Source organism: Pongo abelii, chromosome 6 (assembly GCF_028885655.2).
Source record: "Pongo abelii isolate AG06213 chromosome 6, NHGRI_mPonAbe1-v2.0_pri, whole genome shotgun sequence".
NCBI lineage: Eukaryota > Metazoa > Chordata > Mammalia > Primates > Hominidae > Pongo > Pongo abelii.
In genome coordinates this window covers 47791177-47811521 of record NC_071991.2, presented here as the reverse complement: position 1 = coordinate 47811521, position 20345 = coordinate 47791177, and the positions used below count along the sequence as shown (strand labels likewise).

At 39.9% G+C, this 20345-nt stretch overlaps 1 protein-coding gene across 6 annotated transcripts in view; it reads right to left on the bottom strand.

Annotated features, from left to right (window-relative positions):
• Nucleotides 1–20345, bottom strand: part of ELMO1 (engulfment and cell motility 1) — a 593731-nt gene that overhangs the window by 285685 nt on the left and 287701 nt on the right. For all 6 annotated transcript variants that reach the window (XM_024249296.2, XM_054558906.2, XM_024249299.3 and 3 more), the window contains 1 exon segment: nt 1627–1731. In XM_024249296.2, the coding sequence (XP_024105064.1) occupies nt 1627–1731 (105 nt within the window).

The following is a 20345-nucleotide window of genomic DNA, read 5'->3' as shown; positions in this document are numbered from 1 at the left end:
AACAATACATTCAGCATCAATAAGCTCCAATTTTAGAAACACTCATCCATGAACATTAATCAGTTGATGGTAAATTCAATTTCTACTTCGCTTCTACTTTTCACGCTCAACTCTCCACGGCTATACTACGTGGTATCTCAAAAATATTAATTTACTTACTACAAAAGCAGATTACATTCTTAGAAACCATCTGTGCAAAAAATATATTCACATATAAGTCAAATCAAAGTTTTATGGAAAAACAATTTTCTTATGTGGGACTGTATTTCTGACCAAACACCTGATCCCAAACCTTTCAGAGAAATGACAATAAAATTCTCTATATAATCAGATTACAAATAATATTTCAGAATAGGTCAAAGCTTCCCAAACTCCATATATATAGAACAATACACAGATTTAAAACATATTGCCTAAAGAGAACTCAGTGATCTGGCATGGCCTTATTCAAGGAGGTCACTGCTGGGTGGTACAGTTTTTCACTGTGCCAACGGTCCCACAGATTACAGATTTTGGCCAGTAGCACACCACTAGGCATGGTGACAACCGAAGAAACATGCCCACACGTTGCCAAATGCTCTCTAGGGGAATAAATACTGTCCCAACTAAGAACCGTCAAGTCTCTCTGGTTTACAGAGGAAACATGAGCCCAGACCAAAGGAACTGCCCACACTGACATCACTAGATGATGACAGTGCCAGGCTCGAACCCAGGTCTCCAGGGAGCCAGTGCTACAGAGAATCCAACAGAGAATGTGAGATTAATGGACATGCTCTTACAATATTTTAAGTTCAGCCTTACTCTTCCTGATTTAGGTGACTTGTTCATCAGACACTTTCTAAGCTTACATCTAGTCATCATTTCAACCACTCACCAATTCCCCTGCCCCATTGATTCATATCCTTCCCTGATCTCAATCTTGGATCTACCTCATCCTGACTGAATCTGGGTTCTTCATTCACCCTGAGGACAGGGGAGAGGTGTCAGCACAAATCCAGGGCTCCAACTGAGCAGCCCTGATAGATGAGAGCCTTCTCCGCCACTGTCACCTTAGGCTTCCATTCATTCATTCTCCATGCCAGCAATACCTAGTCAGCAGGTGGCATCTTCCATTTCACAGAGAAAATAGAGTCCCCCACTTCCTTCTGCTCTACCCACAAATTAATCTACCTTTGTGACTAGAACTTGATGAGTCTGACGTGAAATGTAAGAAGGCATTTCTCTGCCTTCCCCATCTCTCCCATTTTTCTCTTTGTTTCTGTTTATCTTATTGTTTCTCCAGTGTCAGACTCAACAGCCTCTGAATTTGGAGTCATGCAAGTTTTTGGTAGGTAGTTCATTTTTGTTCCTTGTTATTTAAGAGTTTTTGTCATAATTCAATATTGGACTGTATGAAATGTTTTCCTAGTATCTACTGTATTTTTTAATGTCGTCAAAAGAAAAAAAAATTAAAAGTTAAAATCCCCATTTCAGTCCCCTGATTGATCTCACTTAATTCTGATTTTTTTTTTTTTTTAGTTTACTAAGAAAGCCAGATCATCTAAAGGTAATCCCTCCGTATTTGTAAGTTTGAAATTAACATTGAGTAGGAAACACACAATATCTGAAAAGGGGCTTCTTGCTTACCCGGATGTAGGCATCTTGGTGGTGCTTGGCAAAGTACAGCATGTTGTCCAGAGCCAACATCCCAGGTGGAGTCTGCGTGAAGTCCATGGCAGGGTTGACATGATTCTGTGAGTAAAACAAAATCATGATAAGGTGAATTCTTCAGCAGATTTTACCAACCACCAGAGATCCGATTTCCCTCCTCAAGAGTGAAGTGCTACAAGGCAAGCTCCAAATAATCAAACATGATGACATTTTCTATCTCCATGTAAACCTACTGAGGTGGATGCAGGGATTTCTTTCTACTGCTCCTCAGGACAGCAAAACCAGATTTTATACCTGGGATTAGGAAACTGAGCTAAAGATTCAAATATAGGATTATTCTTAGACATGTGACATTATGAGAAAAAGAAAATGATGCAAAAATTATTTCTGGTGGCTGCACTAAAATGAAACCAACAGCATTTGGGTAGAAAAAAACTGGGATAAAGCCACACCTCTGGTATTTAATTCGGAAGCTGACTCCAAGGAAATCACGACCTACCCACACCTTGACTCCGCATCCTTATGTGGGAGGTTAAATACAGCCACATACATTGACGGGCTTTGTGAACTGTCCAGGGCTACACAGTCCACAGGCCTCTGAGCATAGACCCTGGATAAAGTTCAGATATCCACAGGGTCCTGACATCTGCCTGCTCTCAGGAAGTCTGAGAACCTTCCTGTCTGGTCTTTAGGGTCACCACACACAACACACAGAACCCCAAAGATGAAATAATAGCTGCAGATATGCAGAACTCAAACACCTCAGCAACACAAAAAACAATCCAATTTAAAAGTGGGCAAAGGACATGAATAGACATTTTTCAAAAGAAGACATACAAATGGCCAACAAGCATATGGAAGAATGCTCAACATCAGTAATCATCAGAGAAATGCAAATGAAAACTACAATGAGATACCATCTCACACCAGTCAGAATGGTTACTAGTACCAAGACAAAGAATAACAGATGGCAAGAAAACGGAAAAAAGAAAATGCTTATATACTATTGATGGGAATGTAAATTAGTACAACCTCTATGGAAAACACTGTGGAGATTTCTCAAGAACTAAAAATAGGACTACCATTAAATCTAGCAATTTCATTACTGGGTATCTACACAAAGGAAAAGAAATAATTGGCTGGGCATGGTGGCTCATGCCTGTAGTCCATTTTGGGAGGCTGAGGCAGGTGGATCATGAGGTCAGGAGTTTGAGACCAGCCTGGCCAACATGGTAAAACCCCGTCTCTACTAAAGATACAAAAAATTAGCTGGGTGTGGTGGTGCGCGCCTGTAATCCCAGCTACTCGAGAGGTGGAGGCAGGAGAATAGCTTGAACCTGGGAGGTGGAGGTTGCAGTGAGTCGAGATCGTGCCATTGCACTCCAGCCTGGGCAACAGCGCAAGACTCCGTCTCAAAAAAAAAAAAAAAAGAAGAAATCATTATACCAAAAAGTCATCTGCACTCTTATGTTTATTGCAGTACTATTCACAATAGCAAAGATATAGAATCCACCTATGTGTCCACCAATGGATGACTGGATAAAGAAAATGTAGTACATATACATAATGGGATACTGTTTGGTCATAAAGAAAGAATGAAATCGTATCTTTTGTAGCAACATGGATGGAACTGGAAGCCATTATTTTAAGTGAAATAACTCAGAAACAGAAAGTCAAATGTCACATATTCTCACATAGAAGTGGGAGCTAAATGATTTGCACACATGAGCATACAGTGTGGAATGATAGACAATGCAAACTCAGAAGGCTGGGAATTGGTGGGATGATGAGAAATTGCTTACTGAGTACAATGAACTATGTAGGTGATGGATACACTAAAAGCCCTGACCTCACCACTATTCAGTGTATCCATGTAACAAAATTACACTTGTACCCCATAAATTTACCCAAATAAAAAATAGTTACAAATATGCCTAAGAGGAGAAGGCCTGGCTGATCTGAACTCTCCATCTACTTGAGATCACCCAGCAAAAACATCACAAGACTCTTACTAAGATTAGCAATCTACTCTTCACCATCAATTACTGAAAACAATGACCAAGAACTATCCTGAAAATGCAGATCTGCCAGTTTTTCCAAGATGGTGGCTAGGAGGCAGGACCAGCTTCAGCTTCCATTCGGAAGGATAGAGTAGCATATGGAGACTTACATCATGAACTTTTGTTCCAAGAACTACTGCAGGAACATACCAGGAAAGCCGAGATAATTCACAGACCCTCTGAAGGAACTGGATCACCACTGCAGGCTCCCTGGGAGGCAACCAACACACTAAACAAAAACACAACCAAGGACCCACACAGAGTCCACTTCACTCCCCTGCTAACTCCACTGAAGCAGGTGCAGGTATCAATGGCTGTAAGACCTGAAGACCGATCATATCACAGGACTCTGCAGACACTTGCCAGTACCAGCACGGAGCTGCCAGTACCAGCACAGAGCTGGGTAGCTCTGCTGGGTGGCTAGACCCAGAAGAGCAAAAACAATCACTACAGCTTGGCTCTTAGGAAGCCACATTCCTAGGAGAAGGGGGAGAACACCATATCAAGGGAGCACCCTGTAAGACAAAAGAATCTGAACAGTAGTCCTTGAGTCTCAGATCTTCCCTCTGACTTAGTCTACCCAAATGAGAGGGAACCAGAAAAACAATTCTGGTAATATGACAAAACAAGGTTCTTTAATATCTCAAAAGATCATACCAGCTAACCAGCAATGGATCCAAACCAAGATTAAATATCTGAATTGCCAGAGTAAGAATTCTGAAAGTGGATTATTAAGTTACTCAAGGAGGCAGCAGAGAAAGATGAGGTCCAATTTAAAGAAATAAAAAACAGGATACAGGATATGAAAGAAAAATTCTTCAGTGAAACAGACAGCATAAATAAAAAACAAACAGAACTTCTGGAAACCAAGGACACACTTAGAGAAATGCAAAATTCACTGGAAAGTAACAGCAGTAGAACTAACGAGCAAAATAAAGAACCTCAAAGCTCAAAGACAACGCTTTCGAATTAAACCAATCCATCAAAGACAAAGAAAAAAGAATTTAAAAAATGAACAAAGCCTCCAAGAAGTATGGGACTATGTTAAACGTCCAAACCTAAGAATAATTGGTGTTCCTAAGGAAAAAGAGAAATCCAAAAGTTTGGAAAACATATTTGTGGGAGGAATTGAGGAAAACTTCCTCAATTACCTTGCTAGAAATCTAGACAACCAAATACAAGAAGCTCAAAGAACACCTGGTAAATTCATCACAAAAACATCATCACCTAGGCACATAGTCAACAGGTTATCTAAAGTTAAGACAAAAGAAAATCTGAAGAGCTGTGAGGCAAAAGTATCAGGTAACCTATAACGGAAAACCTATCAAATTAACAGCAGATTTCTCAGCAGAAAACTTACAAGCTAGAAGGGACTGAGGTCCTATTTTTAGCCTCCTTCAACAAAACAATTATTAGCCAAGAATTTTGTATACAGTGAAATTAAGCTTCATAAGTGAAGGAAAGATACAATCTTTTCCAAACAAACAAATGCTGAGAGAATTCACCACTACCAAACCAGCATTACAAGAACTGCTAAAAGGAGCTCTAAATCTTGAAACAAATCCTCAAAAAAAAGAAAAAAATAGAACCTCCTTAAAGCATATATCTCAGAGGACCTTAAAGCACAAATCTCACAATACATACATGTTGTGTATATAACAATAACACAATGAAGAAAACACAAAGTATTCAGGCAACAAATAGCACAATGAATAGAATAGTACCTCACATCTCAATACTAGCATTGAATGTAAATGGCCTCAATGCTTCACTTAAAAGGTACAGAACGGCAGAAAGGATAAGAATTCACCAACCAAGTTTCTGCTGCCTTCAAGAGACTCACCTAACACATAAGGACTCACATAAATTTAAGGGAAAAGGTAAAGGTTAAAAGATATTCCATGCAAATGGACAACAAAAGCAAGCAGGAGTAGCTATTCTTATATCAGACAAAAGTAACTTTAAAGCAACAGCAGTTTAAAAAGACAAAGAAGGACATTATATAATGGTAAAAGGACTAGTCTAACAGGGAAATATCACAATACTAAATATATATGCATCTAACACTGGATCTCCCAAATTTATAAAACAATTACTACTAGACCTAAGAAATGATATAGACGGCACGATAATAATAGTGGGGGACTTTAATACTCCACTGACAGCACTAGAAAGGTCATCAAGACAGAAAGTCAACAAAGAAACAATGGACTTAAACTATACCCTACAACAAATGGACTTAATGGATATTTACAGAACATTCTACCCAACAACTGCAGAATACACATTCTATTCATCAGCACATGGAGTGCTCTCCAAGACAGATCATATGATAGGCCACAAAACAAGTCTCAGCAATTTTTTTTTTTTTTTTTTTTTGAGGCAGAGTCTCGCTCTGTCACCAGGCTGGAGTACAGTGGCACAATCTCGCTCACTGCAACCTCCACCTCCCAGGTTCAAGCAATTCTCCTGCCTCAGCCTCCCGAGTAGCTGGGAATACAGCCGCGTGCCACCATGCCTGGCTACTTTTTGTATTTTTAGTAAAGACAAGGTTTTGCCACATTGACCAGGCTGGTTTTGAACTCCTGACCTCAGGTGATCCATCCATCTTGGCCTTCCAAAGTGCTGGGATTACAGGCATGAGCCACTGTGCCTGGCCCAAGTCTCAGTAAATTTAAGAAAACTGAAATTATATCAAGCACTCTCTCAAACCACAGTGGAATAAAATTGGAAATCAACTCCAACAGGAATCCACAAAACCATGCAAACACATGGAAATTAAATAACCTGCTCCTGAATGATCACTGGGTCAACAGAGAAATCAAGATGGAAATTAAGAAAACATTTGAACTGAATGATAATAGTGACACAACCTATCAAAACCTCTGGGATACAGCAATGGTTGTGCTAAGAGGAAAGTTCATAGGATTAAATGCCTACGTCAGAAGTCTGAAAGAGCACAAACAGACCATCTAAGGTCATACCTCATAGACCTGGAGAAACAAGAACAATCCAAACCCAAACCCAGCAGAAGAAAAGAAATAATGAAGATCAGAGCAGAACTAAATGAAATTGAAACAAACAACAACAACAACAACAACAAAAATACAAAAGATAAATGAAACGAAATGCTGGTTCTTTGAAAAGATAAAAAAAAGAAGATAAACCATTAGTGAGATTAACCAAAAAAAGAAGAGAGAAGATCCAAATAAGCTCAATTGGAAACAAAACAGGAGATATTACAACTGATACTAGAGAAATATAAAAGATTATTCAAGGCTTCTATGAACACCTTTATGCATATAAACTAGAAAACCTAGAAGAGATGGATAAATTCCTGGAAATATGCAACTTTTCTAGATTAAACCAGGAAGATATAGAATATCTGAGCAGACTAATAACAGGCAGTGAGATTGAAATGCTAATAAAGAAAATTTTCAACCAAAAAAAGTCCAGGACCAGATGGATTCACAGCTGAATTCTATCAGACATTCAAGTAAGAATTAGTACCAATCTATTGACACTATTCCAAAAGATAGCAAAAGAGGGAAGCCTCCCTTAATCATTCTATGAAGCCAGTATCACCTTAATACCAAAAACCAGGGAAGGACATCATAAAAAAAGAAAACTACAGATCAGTATCACTGATGAACACAGACGCAAAAATCCTCAATAAAATACTAGTGAACCAAATCCAACAGCATATCAAAAAGATAATCCACCATGATCAAGTGGGTTTCATACCAGGAATGCTGGGATGGTTTAACATATGTAAGTCAATAAATGTGATACACCACATAAACAGAATCAAAAACGAAAATCATACGATCATCTCAACAGATGCAGAAAATGCATTTGACAGAATCCAACATCACTTTATGATTAAAACTCTCAGCAAAATCTGCATAGAAGGAATATACCTTAAGGTAATAAAAGCCATTTACAACAAACTCACGATCAACATTCTACTGAATGGGGAAAAGGTGGACGCATTCCCCCTGAGAACTAGAACAAGACAAGGATGCCCACTTTCACCACTATTCAACATAGTACTGGAAGTCCTAGCCAGAGCAATCAGACAAGAGAAATAAAGGGTATCCAAATCAGTAAAGAGGAAGTCAAATTGTCACTGTTTGCTGATGATATGATTGTATACCTAGAAAACCCTAAAGACTTATCCAATAAGCTCCTAAAACTGGCAAATAAATTCAGTAAAGTTTCAGGATACAAAATTAATGTACACAAATCAGTAGCTCTGCTATATACCAACAGCGACCAAGCTGAAAATCAAATCACTCAACCTTTTTCACAATAGCTGCAAAAAAATAAAATACTTAAAAATATACCTAACCAGGGAGGTGAAAGACCTCTACAAGGAAAACTACAAAACACTGCTGAAAGAAATCATAGACAACATAAACAAATGGAAACACATCCCATGCTCATGGATGGGTAGAATCAATATTGTGAAAACGACCATACTGTCAAAAGCAGTCTACAAATTCAATGTGATTCCTATCCAAATACCACCACTGCTCTTCACAGAACTAGAAAAAACAATCCTAAAATTCATATGGAACCAAAAAAGAGCCCACATAGCCAATGCAAGACTAAACAAAAAGAACAAATCTGGAGGTATCACATTACCCAACATCCAACTATACTATAAGGAGATAGTCATCAAAACAGCATGGAACGGGTTTAAAAATAGGCACATAGACCAATGGAACAGAACAGAGAACCCAGAAATAAAGCCAAATACTTACAGTCAACTGATCTTTGACAAAGCAAATAAAAAAATAAAGTGGGAAAAGGACACCCTATTCAACAAATGGTGTTAGGATAATTGGCAAGCCACATGTAGAAGAATGAAACTGGATCCTCATCTCTCAACTCACACAAAAATCAACTCAAGATGGATCAAAGACTTAAATCTAAGGCCGGGCGCAGTGGTTCATGCCTGTAATCCCAGCATTTTGGGAGGCCGAGGTGGACAGATCACAAGGTCAGGAGAGCAAACCATCCTGGCTAACACGATGAAACCTCATCTCTACTAAAAAAAAAAAAAAAAAAAAAATACAAAAAATTAGCCGGGCGTGGTGGCAGGCGCCTATAGTCCCAACTACTCGGGAGGCTGAGGCAGAAGAATGGTGTGAACCCGGGAGGCAGAGCTTATAGTGAGCTGAGATGGTGCCAGTGCACTCCAGCCTGGGGGACAGAGTGAGACTCCATCTCAAAAAAAAAAAAAGACTTAAATCTAAGACCTGAAACCATAAAGATGATAGAAGATGACACTGGAAAACCCCTCTAGCCATTGGCTTAGGCAAAGACTTAATGACCAAGAACCCAAAAGCAAATGCAACAAAAACAAAGATAAATAGATGGGACTTAATTAAACTAAAAAGCTTCTGCACAGAAAGAGAAATAATCAGCAGAGTTAACAGACAACCCACAGAATGGGAGAAAATCTTCACAATCTATACATCTGACAAAGGACTAATATCGAGAATTTACAAAGAACTCAAATAAATCAGCAAGAAAAAAACAATCCCACCAAAAAGTGGGCTAAGAACATGAACAGACAATTCTCAACAGAAGATACGCAAATGGACAACAAGCATTTGGAAAAAATGCTCAACATCAGTAGTGATCAGGGAAATGCAAATCAAAACCACAATGCAATACCACCTGACTCCTATAAGAATGGCTATAATCAAGAAATCAAAAAACAATAGATGTTGGCATAGACGCAGTGAAAAGGGAACACTTTTACACTGTTGGTGGAAGGTAAACTAGTACAACCACTATAGAAAACGGTGTGGAGGTTCCTTAAAGAACTAAAAGTAGATCTACCGTTTGATCCAGCAATCCCACTACTAGGTATTTACCCAGAGGAAGAGAAGTCATTATATGAAAACGATACTTGCACACACATATATACAGCAGTACAATTTGCAATTGCAAAAATATGGAACCAGCCTAAATGCCCATCAACCAATGAGTGGATAAAGAAAATGTGGCATATTTATATACACCATGGAATATTACTCAGCCATAAAAGAAAATGAAATAGTGGCATTCACAGCAACCTGGATGGAATTGGAGACTGTTAATTTAAGTGAAGTAACTCAGGAATGGAAAACCAAACATCGTATGTTCTCACTCATATGGGAGCTAAGGCATAAGAATGACACACTGGACTTTGGGGACTTGGGGGAAAGAATGGGGGTTGGTGAGGGATAAAAGACTACACATCGGGTACAGTGTACACTGCTCGGGTGACAGATGCACCAAAATCTCAGAAATCATCACTAAAGAACTTATTCATGTAACCAAACATCACCTGTTCTCCAAAACCCTACTGAAATAAAACAAAAAAAAAACCTGAAAATAAGAAAATTTAAAAATTTAGATCTAAATGGTGAATAATTTAAGACAAGTTTTTATTCCCCCAGGTTAAACAGATGAAAAAGAAAAGTTAAAGAGGTATGAAAGAAAACTGCTTTTGCCTCATGATCCAGATAATTTGTATGAAATGACATACTTTCATTTTGTCCCTGGATAAACAGCATGAATCTCTGTTTTTCCAGGGCAACTTTGGTTAAAGGCAATTTTTTTTCTAACTTTGGTGCTGGAAGGCCTTTCTGTTCACTTGTTCGAGGATCAAACAACCCACACTTTTCTACATTATTCAAGAGTACATCTAAACTGTGTTACCCATGCCGATCTGAGATTTTGTTATAAGCTAATAAGCAATATCTGAAACTATGAGAGAGTAGTGCTGCCTACTGGCCACAGTCCACAGTTTAAAGAGCATCGCTGTCCACAACTAGAGGTTGAATAAGTGCAATGATGTGAGTATTTTATTTTAGCATTTTATCCTGATTCATTTATTCCAATGTTGGAAAGTTTTTAAAATACTAGAGAACTGCTAATAATGATAAGAAGGATACATCTCAAAATAAATATGATTGTAACAAAAATAAAAACCATTCTGCATGTCAAATACAGTAGGGTCCAGTCTTAATTGGAAACAAATGACCAGAGATTAAGTCTAAAAAGTAACTTGCCATTAAATATTTTGTAATGTTTTTAGTTATTTAGTAAAGAATAGTAAAAACTTCCTCCCCATTACACATAAATTGATTATTTTCACTTTGGTACATTGGATTCTCATGAACACAAGTAACATTTAAGAAGTTAACATTTGCTAAGTACATTCTGGGTGTTAGCACTATTTTGCACTTTACATGTATTAAATCTCACACCTGGTAGGTGCTATTCTTATCCCGGTTCTACTGATGAGGAAACTGCTGCTCAGATGAGTTCGGAAGCTTGCCCCAGACCTCACACCTGGCTGTGGCATCACAGGCAATGATTTCATTGGACAATATGTCTCAACCATCTTTTGTTCCTACTTTTTTCCTTACCACCAGTTTAGAAGTTGAATGCGTTTATTTTGGTACTGCTAGCATTTAGACTTTACACAGACTGAGAAAACTGTATTGAAGAAAAATGTAGGCTAATCAATATTAGCCACTGTGCAGCACAGGTCAGCTGACACAGGAGGGGAGCCAAATGTAAAAGAGAAACACATGATATTTAGTTCAGATCTATTTTTAGTGTTGCTATATGAGTTTCAAAAATAAATACATAAGAAATGAAATCTAGTGGGAAAAAATTAGTATCTCTGAACTTAATTCTAACAATTCCCCAAAGCTATATGTTAGTGAAGCTGATGGAGGAGAAGATCCCACGGCTCAAGAGTTACCAATCTTCTTTGAATTTTGCACCCAATATGCCCTTCAAGCCTCCTTTTATCAATCACACCCCTCAGCAGGCATTCATTTGCTATTTTCAAAAAATCCTTACAGTTAAAAAACAATGTAATTGAGTTTTAGGGTTCCTTTAAAGAACTACATGACTAATTAGCAAATAGTCTCAATAAAAGAATGACTGCTATGCACCAGGCATTGCGCAAAGTGTCTTGCATATGGAGCTGTTAATCCTCACAAAACTCCCACCAGGTAGATACTGTCATTATCCCCCAGAGGAAACTAAAGCACTGACAATTGGGTAGCTTGCCCAAAGTTTCAGAGCCAGTTATGTGGCAAAGCCAGACTGTGAACTCAGAGCATGGGCTTTTAATCAGGTTGATCAACAACCCAACATTGCTGGGAATTTCACAAAGATGTCCAATGCAGGTTCTTCTCAATCAACGTTATTCCCTCTGGCAGAGTGGGCCTGAGATCCATCTTTTTATTTATTTTTTATTTTATTTTTTTTTGCGACCAAGTCTCGCTCTGCCGCCCAGGCTGGAGTGCAGTGGTGCAATCTCGGCTCACCGCAACCTCTGCCTCCCAGGTTCAAGCGATTCTCTTGCCTCAGCCTCCTGAGTAGCTGGGATTACAGATGCCTGCCACCATGCCTGGCTAATTTTTGTATTTTTTGTAGAGACGAGGTTTTACCATGCTGGCCAGGCTGATTTCGAACTCCTGACCTCAAGTGATTTGCCAGCCTTGGCCTCCCAATGTGCTAGGATTACAGGTGTGAGCCACTGCAGCCAGTCGATCTATTTTTTTTTTTTTTTTTTTTTGAGATGGAGTCTCATTCTGTCACCCAGGCTGGAGTGCAGTGGCATGATCTTGGCTCACTGCAGCCTCTGCCCCCTGGGTTCTAGCAATTCTCCTGTCTCAGCCTCCCAAGTAGCTGGGATTACAGGCATGCGTCACCATGCCTGGCTAAGTTTTGTATTTTTAGTAGAGACAGGGTTTCCTCATGTTGGCCAGGCTGGTCTCAAACTCCTGACCTCAGGTAATCCACCCGCCTTGGCCTCCCAAAGTGCTGGGATTACAGGAGTGAGCCACCGCGACTGGTCTATCTTTTTAGTAAAAGTTATAATTTCTCCACCCCCTCAGACATTATAACAGACCCATGTCTCTCTCATGTTCAATAAACCACATCCTAATTTTCTGCAGCAAATAGGCTCTTACTGAACAAAAGCCAATTAGAAAATTGCCTTTGATTTTCAATGGCGTGCCCTAAATTATGGAGCATCACTACATTTTAGATAAAAATAAAAAATATTTTGGGGTACAGAGTGAACTATGTTCTCATTCTCTCTCTCTCACTCCAGGTATCATTTTCTCAGCTTTCTTTTTTTGGTTTTAATAGCCAGTGAAATAATTTTACAACCACAAATTTTAATAACAAGAAAAGGAAAAGAATTTCACGCCAAAACATTTAAAAGCTTTCTGTACTGTGACAAAAATACCCTGAGAGCCCAGCAAGCCCAGCAACTCCCCCACTCCTTTCTTATTTATGAGATGCTTTGGATACAGATTTATTTTCTTTTCTTGTTCTGTGTTATTTTTTTCCACCTGTCTTGAAATGGAAGCTGCAGGGGCTTTGATAAATGGCTTGAAATTTTCCCTTGTTTTACTGCAAAGCCTGTGTACCTCTGTACATCCTTCTGAAACGCCATTTGTTAGTTTCTGTTGAAATGCTGCTCTGTGAATCACAGCAGACAGCTCTCAGCCCCTAGAGAAAGGGGAGATGGCTGTGTCCCTTTCCAAAACACCAGAGTTTTTTTACTTTGGGAAAGTAGTACCAACCAGCTGAAAATATTAGGAGTTATTTTGCAGTCAGCACCCAAGGTGCCATTTGGGTATCTAGTCTGAGTATCTAGTTCCTGGAAATCAATTTCTTTTCTGTTACCTGCCTGTCAGTTTTTCAGCCGAATGATTTCAATCACACATCCAAGGGAAAGTATAAGCTCTAAGAAAGAAAATCTCTAAACCTGTTCTGTGCCCATATACCATGGCCATTGGAGAGCTAGAGTAAATCTTAAATATAATCTAGGCTGGTCCTTTTATTTTGTAGACAAAAAAACTGAGCCACTGGTGGAGAGCAGCAGTGCTCAAACATGAGCAGGCATCTGAATTTCTTGGAGGGCTTGTCAAAGCACTGATTGCTGGCCCCACCCCAAGTCTGATCCAGTAGGCCTGGGGTGAGGCCCAAGAATCTGCATCTCTAATAAATCCCCAGGTGATACAGATGTTGCTAGTTGAGGACTCTTTGAGACCCACTGGTAGAGAGGATAGCTCTTCTCAAATGACACAGGTAATATCAGGAGATCTAGAATCCAGATCTACCATTCCTCAAATCCCCATGCAGCTTCTATATTATATCACGCTTTAATCCACTGGTTCCCAGGTGCATATGCATTTTAAATATACTTGCTGTTCCTTGTCTCTGTGCTCAGGACTCTCGTCAATAAAACAAACCCCTTTATTCAGAAACAGGAATTATAATTTAGAAGCTTCTCACTCCAATGGCTCAAATTTCTCACTAAAATAATATGTATTACCACCTCCGCAGGGAAGTAGCAAACTGTAATCAGGCAATATTTCTACTCTTGAATGCTTCCTGGTTGGGAAAACAGGACTGGCACTAGCCTGAATGATTTTTAAATGATATGTGTTTTTCAATTACCAATGCCATGCTAGTCCTTTATTAGCGGGGATAATAAAGAGATGATGATAACAATGCTTGCCAGATGGCATATCATGGGGAAAGCCTTTGAGGATTCAGGAGTTAATATTTGTGTTATATGAGCGCCTACATTTGCTGAACAAATACAGCATTAAAAGCAACCTTTAAAACAAATCACATTGAGTGAATATTCATTTACTCTATGAAAAGCCCTATTCAAGGCTATTTCTTGAGGCTGGTGGTTCAAGGTCATGTTCTGTAAGGGGAAAAGAGGTCATCTAGGAACTCTGTCAAATGATACATGCCTCCCTCTCCTTACCTCTTCACCCAGGAGAAATGAGTATGTGGGTGTTTCAATAAGCTCCTGAGAACAGCAGTTCTCTGTCTTAGATGCACCTGAAAATCCCCTGGGGAGCTTTAAAAAAAATCCTGGTGTCCAGGTTCTAGCCCAAATCAGTTCAATGAGAAGCTCTGTGGTTGGGAGCCAGGTGGTTGGATTTTTAAAGCTCCCCAGAAAATTGATTCCAGTGTCCTTCCAAGGTTGAGAACCACTTTCCAAATCATTCTCAAGAACATCAGAATCTCCTAGAGGGCCTGTTAAACCCCAGGTTGCTGGGCCCCACCTCGAGAGCTCCAGATTCAGTAGGTCTGGAGTGGAGCCAAGAATGTGCATTCATACAAGTTCTTAGGTGCTGCCAATGGCTTCTGGACCATACTATGAGAACCACTGCTCCAAAGCCACATTAACCAAATGCAAGCGCAGGTTAGGGAGCTATTCATAGCAGCCCATGGAGCTGGTGCCCTTGACTCCCCCTGTACCAGGTGTTGGATTGGGCAGTGACTCTTAGTGAAATGACTGCTTTAGATAGGACATACATTCTCTGAGTTGACATGGGCCCCACCACTCTCTCCTCACCTGGTTGCTTACACATTTGTATAATGAGGCTGTTGAAGGCCTCTGACTGTGTAACCCCCAACATGGACCAGTGTCCCAAAGATCCTTACAAGTAGCCTCTAGGAATCTTGAGATTCTGCTGTTGGTCCCTCTCCATATGTAATAGGAATCTATTAATAAGAATCAATAGATTGGATGAAAACAGAGAAGACAGTCTATCAAACCTGACCTAAGAGAGAGACATGGTGAATACCCTAAGAGCAGAAAAATAACTGTGACAAGGTGTTGGCACTGATACTGATGGGCTTCACACCAGGCACTCCAAATGCAAAATTCCAATTATCTTCCCAACCACCCATCAAAACAAGTGACAAAGTACCTGCTATGGTTCTCATCCTACGGATGAGGTCAAAACTTGCAACTTGGGCAAGACAATGGCTAGTAAGTGGCAGAGTCACCACTTCAATTCTGTAGCTTTTTTCTCCTTTAGGTTCAAAAGGTCTTTGGTGACTAGGAATATGGGGTCCGTTAGCAAGAAGAAATTTAATCAGAGAAATGTAAAACTCTTTTTTTTTTTCATAAAAAAGAGTTTTAGAAATTCAAGCACATGTCTAGAGATTAAGGGAAATCTGGCTCATGAATAATTCATGATATCCCAGCTCCTCATCATTAAAATTTGATTCTTTAAGGTGAGGCACAAAGGTGCCTCATGAAAGAAACACCCAGGAAGATGCTAGGGATCTAGGCCAATAGACTCTAAGCCCCCTGGATTCCCCAGTGTACCTCCCTCTCTGATGTACATCCTCTTCTCTTTGCCTGGCCTCCTTAACACTTCCGCTCATCTCTCTCATTCCATTCACCCATCTGCTACCTCCCAGCCCCAACCTTGGCTCTGTTTCTCTGGGCTGGGCAACTCCACAACTGTACCCCTGGTGTGATACCCCAGGTTCAATGAAGCTCTAAGACCACCTCCAAGTGTCACTAAGGGAATCTCCTCCCTGAAAATGTTCTGAAACCAAGCAGAGTACATGACCGTTCAATTTATCAACTAAGAGTTGGAGTTGGCAACAAGTCCAAGAGGAGTCAAGTTCATGTGGCAGCCAGAAGGCTCTGCCATGTTGGGTTTTATTAATATTAGCAGAACAAGAACAGAAGAGGTTCTACTTGACTGGGCCCTGCCCAGGTCACATGTGGACACGATGCACAGTCTGCGGGCCACAATGCAACCCAGTTCCTGATACACAAGAAATCACGCACACAAGAGTGGCCAGAAAGAAGCAGATACGTCAGAAGAGAGAGGCATGTCAGAAAAGTTGGAAAAAACAAAACAAAACAAAACAAAACAAAACTAGTTAGTTAGCCCAGGAAAAAAAAAGAAAGATGTTTGAGGTGTGGTGATTAACTGAGACGGAAGTTGTAGGTTGGACTAACAACGTCTTCAGGCATCTGAAAGGGTACTGACAGTATTCTGTGCCACTACAGAAACAGGAATAGCAGAGAAGATTTTGTCCTGAGCAATACTGTAGTCAGGGCTGGCTGTATACAGCAGGGACACTGTCTAGGGAAGGGAAAGGCAAATAACCACTAGATGGCTTGCAACCCCTAGTTCCTTCTCATCACACAATTTTGGACGTCCACTACTATGCAAGGCACTGTGCAAGATAGAAATGATACATTTCATCTAAAGATGAGTTTAAAACAAAAATAGTACCTGCCTTCAAGGAACTTCTATTTCAGAAATGAGTTATTAAAAGTCTTAACAATACAGCAAGACATACACACACTCATAAATTACACAGGAAAACACAACGAAAGATCATACACCAACGATTCTGGATTTAAGGCAAACTTTCCTAGTTAAAAAATAATACTTTTTTAAATTTACTCTTAGAAAAGGCCGTGTACTGCCAGGTATGTAATTCGTGAAAATCTGAATTGACTCTCACCAGTTCATTATTTTGAAGAAGCAGAATTAAGACTTCCTGAATAAAAGAAAACACTGGAGCATATTTTATTTGGTATGTTGATTCAACAGTCAATACAAAGAATTACCATAAAAACTCAATTAAAAAATGCTTTGGGAATAAATTTCCTTTAAAAATGAAGCTGGTTATGATTTTTAAAAAAGTCTTTATGAATAACAAAGTAGTATTGTCAAGGTTTATAAAGATATCTGCAATTTTTCTACTCAGCTGAGTGCATGGGAGATTTGGAACAATCCAGATATCATGGCTCATTCTAGCAACAATGTCCTATTCTTTCTTCCCTTACTTCCCAGCTCCTCCTTGTACCACTCCTTTTATGACCCCCTTTCTCCCACCTCTCGTCACTCTAAAACAAGGGACAAATACATGTCATGTACAGTAGGCATCTCTGTCTCCCTTTTTCATTCATCCCCAGGGAGCGCACAGGCTATGATGTCCAACAAAGAACACAGCACATGTGCAAACATCACACCAAGGTGGGTCTTGATAATCCATCATGAAGCCCATTTTCCTGGAGCCCAGCACAGCTTTCCAGGCAGCCTCTGGTGAGGAACGACCACCAGTATGGGAGGGGAAACCTCTCTGCCACGGTGAAGTGAGGAGCTGATCAAGCTGCAGCTGCTACACATGGACTTCCAGGAAGTCAAAGGCATGCAGAGATTTCTCCAGAACCTAGCACCATCTGGCCCTAGCATAGGGCTGCAGCACAGTTAGTAACTGCAAAAGCAGGGGAGGGACAAAAACCTTTCTCCCTGAAGATGTTCTTCAGTGCTTTATTTATAATAGCAGAAGGATGTAGATGGTGACGATGGTGATAACAACAGCTGCAACTGTGGGGGGTAGGAGCCGACACATACATAGCAGTCACTAGTGCCAAGTACTGCTCTAAGCCAGGGGTTAGCCAACTACAGCCCAGGAGCCAAATGGTTTTTGTACAGTTGAGAGTCTAAAATATTTTTTCTTTTACATTTTTAAATAGTTTTTTTAATCAAAAGAAAAAAATCTGTGATGTGAAAATGACATGAAATTCAAATTTCAGGGTCCATAACAAAAGTCATATTGGAACTCAGTCATACTTATTGATTTGCATACTGTCTGTGGCTGCTTTCACACCAGGGAGCAGAATCCAGAAGCTGTGACAGAGCCTTGCATATGGCTCACAAAACTTAAAAATATTTACTACCTGGCCCTTTATAGGAAACATTTGCAGACTCTTGTTCTAAGTGTTTGATCCTCCCAGCGACCCATGAATTAATCAGAGAGTCAGTCCTTGTACAAAGTTAAAAACTCCTCAATCGAAAGTTCAAAATCTTAATTAACAAAGAAATGCTAATATTTTGCTCCCTGAACAACACAGTGGCCCCTTTGTAAATGTTTAACGTTTTGTTCCCCTGGATACTATAATGATTTTATAGACTCCCAAATGTTTCACTCAACAAATTCTCTGTCCTGCGAATGTTATGTTGAAAGGAATGTTTTCAGTAGCCTTAGCTCATGGCTAGAAGGTCCCCATTCCCCTGCCAGCTAGTATCACAGTGACTCAATGCCCAAATTTTGTGTCTTAGGGCCTCTTCTCCTCTTTTGTTTAAAGGCGAACCTCAGATGGGGCCTTTGATATATTCAGACGTAAAAGACGACATCTAATTTTGACATGCTAGGGATCTGAGCCATGGCTGGTAAACATAGCTTACCTCCCTTCAATGTACTTCTTATAAATGGCAATGTCTGAAGACTTTGGTCTCTTTTCTACAACAGGCTACGTGTAATTCTTTTTTTTTTTTTCTTTAACAGGCTACATATAACTCTTACACCTATTTTAACGATTAACAGATGGAGACAAACAGAGATTAAACATCTTACCCACATTCACACAATCAGTGTGTTGGGATTTGAACCCAACCGTCCAGAGTCCACGTACTTAACTACTACACTAAAAAAAAAAAAATTTTGTTAACTACATGATGGAAAATCGACTGTAGGGAACATTATGCAACATTTATGTGCATAGAGTATTTACTTATGATGAATGAAAAGGGTAGAAATATAAAATGCATGCTAGTTGTATTTTGTATACAATCTCTATAGTAGTATGTAGTCCTTGTCAATGTATATTTTACATAGAATATTTTCTATATATTCTTATTATATAAAGTATACATGGATTAGCAGTATCAAGACAAAGACTTAGCATAATTATGTATTTTTTGAATGCATTAAAATCTGGAAGGAAATTTGCCAAAGTAGTAGTAATAATGATTTGTAGTGGTGGGAAGATGGGTAATTTTTTTTCTATCTGCCCATATTTTTCTAACTTTTTCTAATAAAGATGCATCGATTTTCACTTATATTTGACTAGGGGTGTGCCCACTGTTCTCTAACAAGGAAATGAATTCATTTTGCAGGAGAACATGAGAAACCGTTTGGCTTCTCATCCTGGACCCTGCTCAAGTACTCGCTGAAGCGCCTCCCTGCAGGTCAGCATCCAGCTGTGCCAGAGGGACTCACGCTGGGCAGAAAGGCTCATGCCCACCTGCCCAAGTCAGTCCTCTGCAGTCAGTGTGAGCGGCCTGCATTCTGCCCACAGCATTTCAAACAGTGTGGGAAGACTAGGGTGTGGATAGAAGAGGCCAGGAAGAGGATCTGTCTGATTTGAATCCTCAGAGTCAGGGGCAACCTCAGGTCCTGAGGTCTCTCGGGCTTGGGCCCCTCCAGGGTGTTTGCCCAACTTTCCTTTCCTGCCAGGGAATAGCCCTCTGGGCTTTAAAAACCCCCATCCTTTATTGTGATCCTTGAAGCCTACACCTCCTGGAGCCTGACCGTTCACACCACGCTTCACAGTTCGCCATGGGGGACTGTATGAGGAAGGCTTCAGCACAGGTGAATCCATTCATCACCAACTGGGCAATTAGGCCGGCTCCAGGTGGTCCCCTGTAAATATTGAGAACTGGGTAATAGAATCCTGATGGGGCCTTCTAGCTCCCAAGCCTTCCGACCTGTAAATATTCAGGGTAAACATATTGGGTTCAACCACTGAAGTGACAATATCTGGCCATTTTTGACGTACAAAAATGTAATGTTATCATGATTCAACCTAATAGCTAAACAGACGCATTCGGCCCCTGTGATCCTGAAAGTTTCTGAAAGGAGATGGTTTTCTGGAGAACATATTGGAAACAATTCCAGCGGGAATCAGCCAGAGCTGAGGATAAAAAGACAAGAGAGATGGACATAGTTCTGGTTTAAAAATCAGCGTTGAAACTA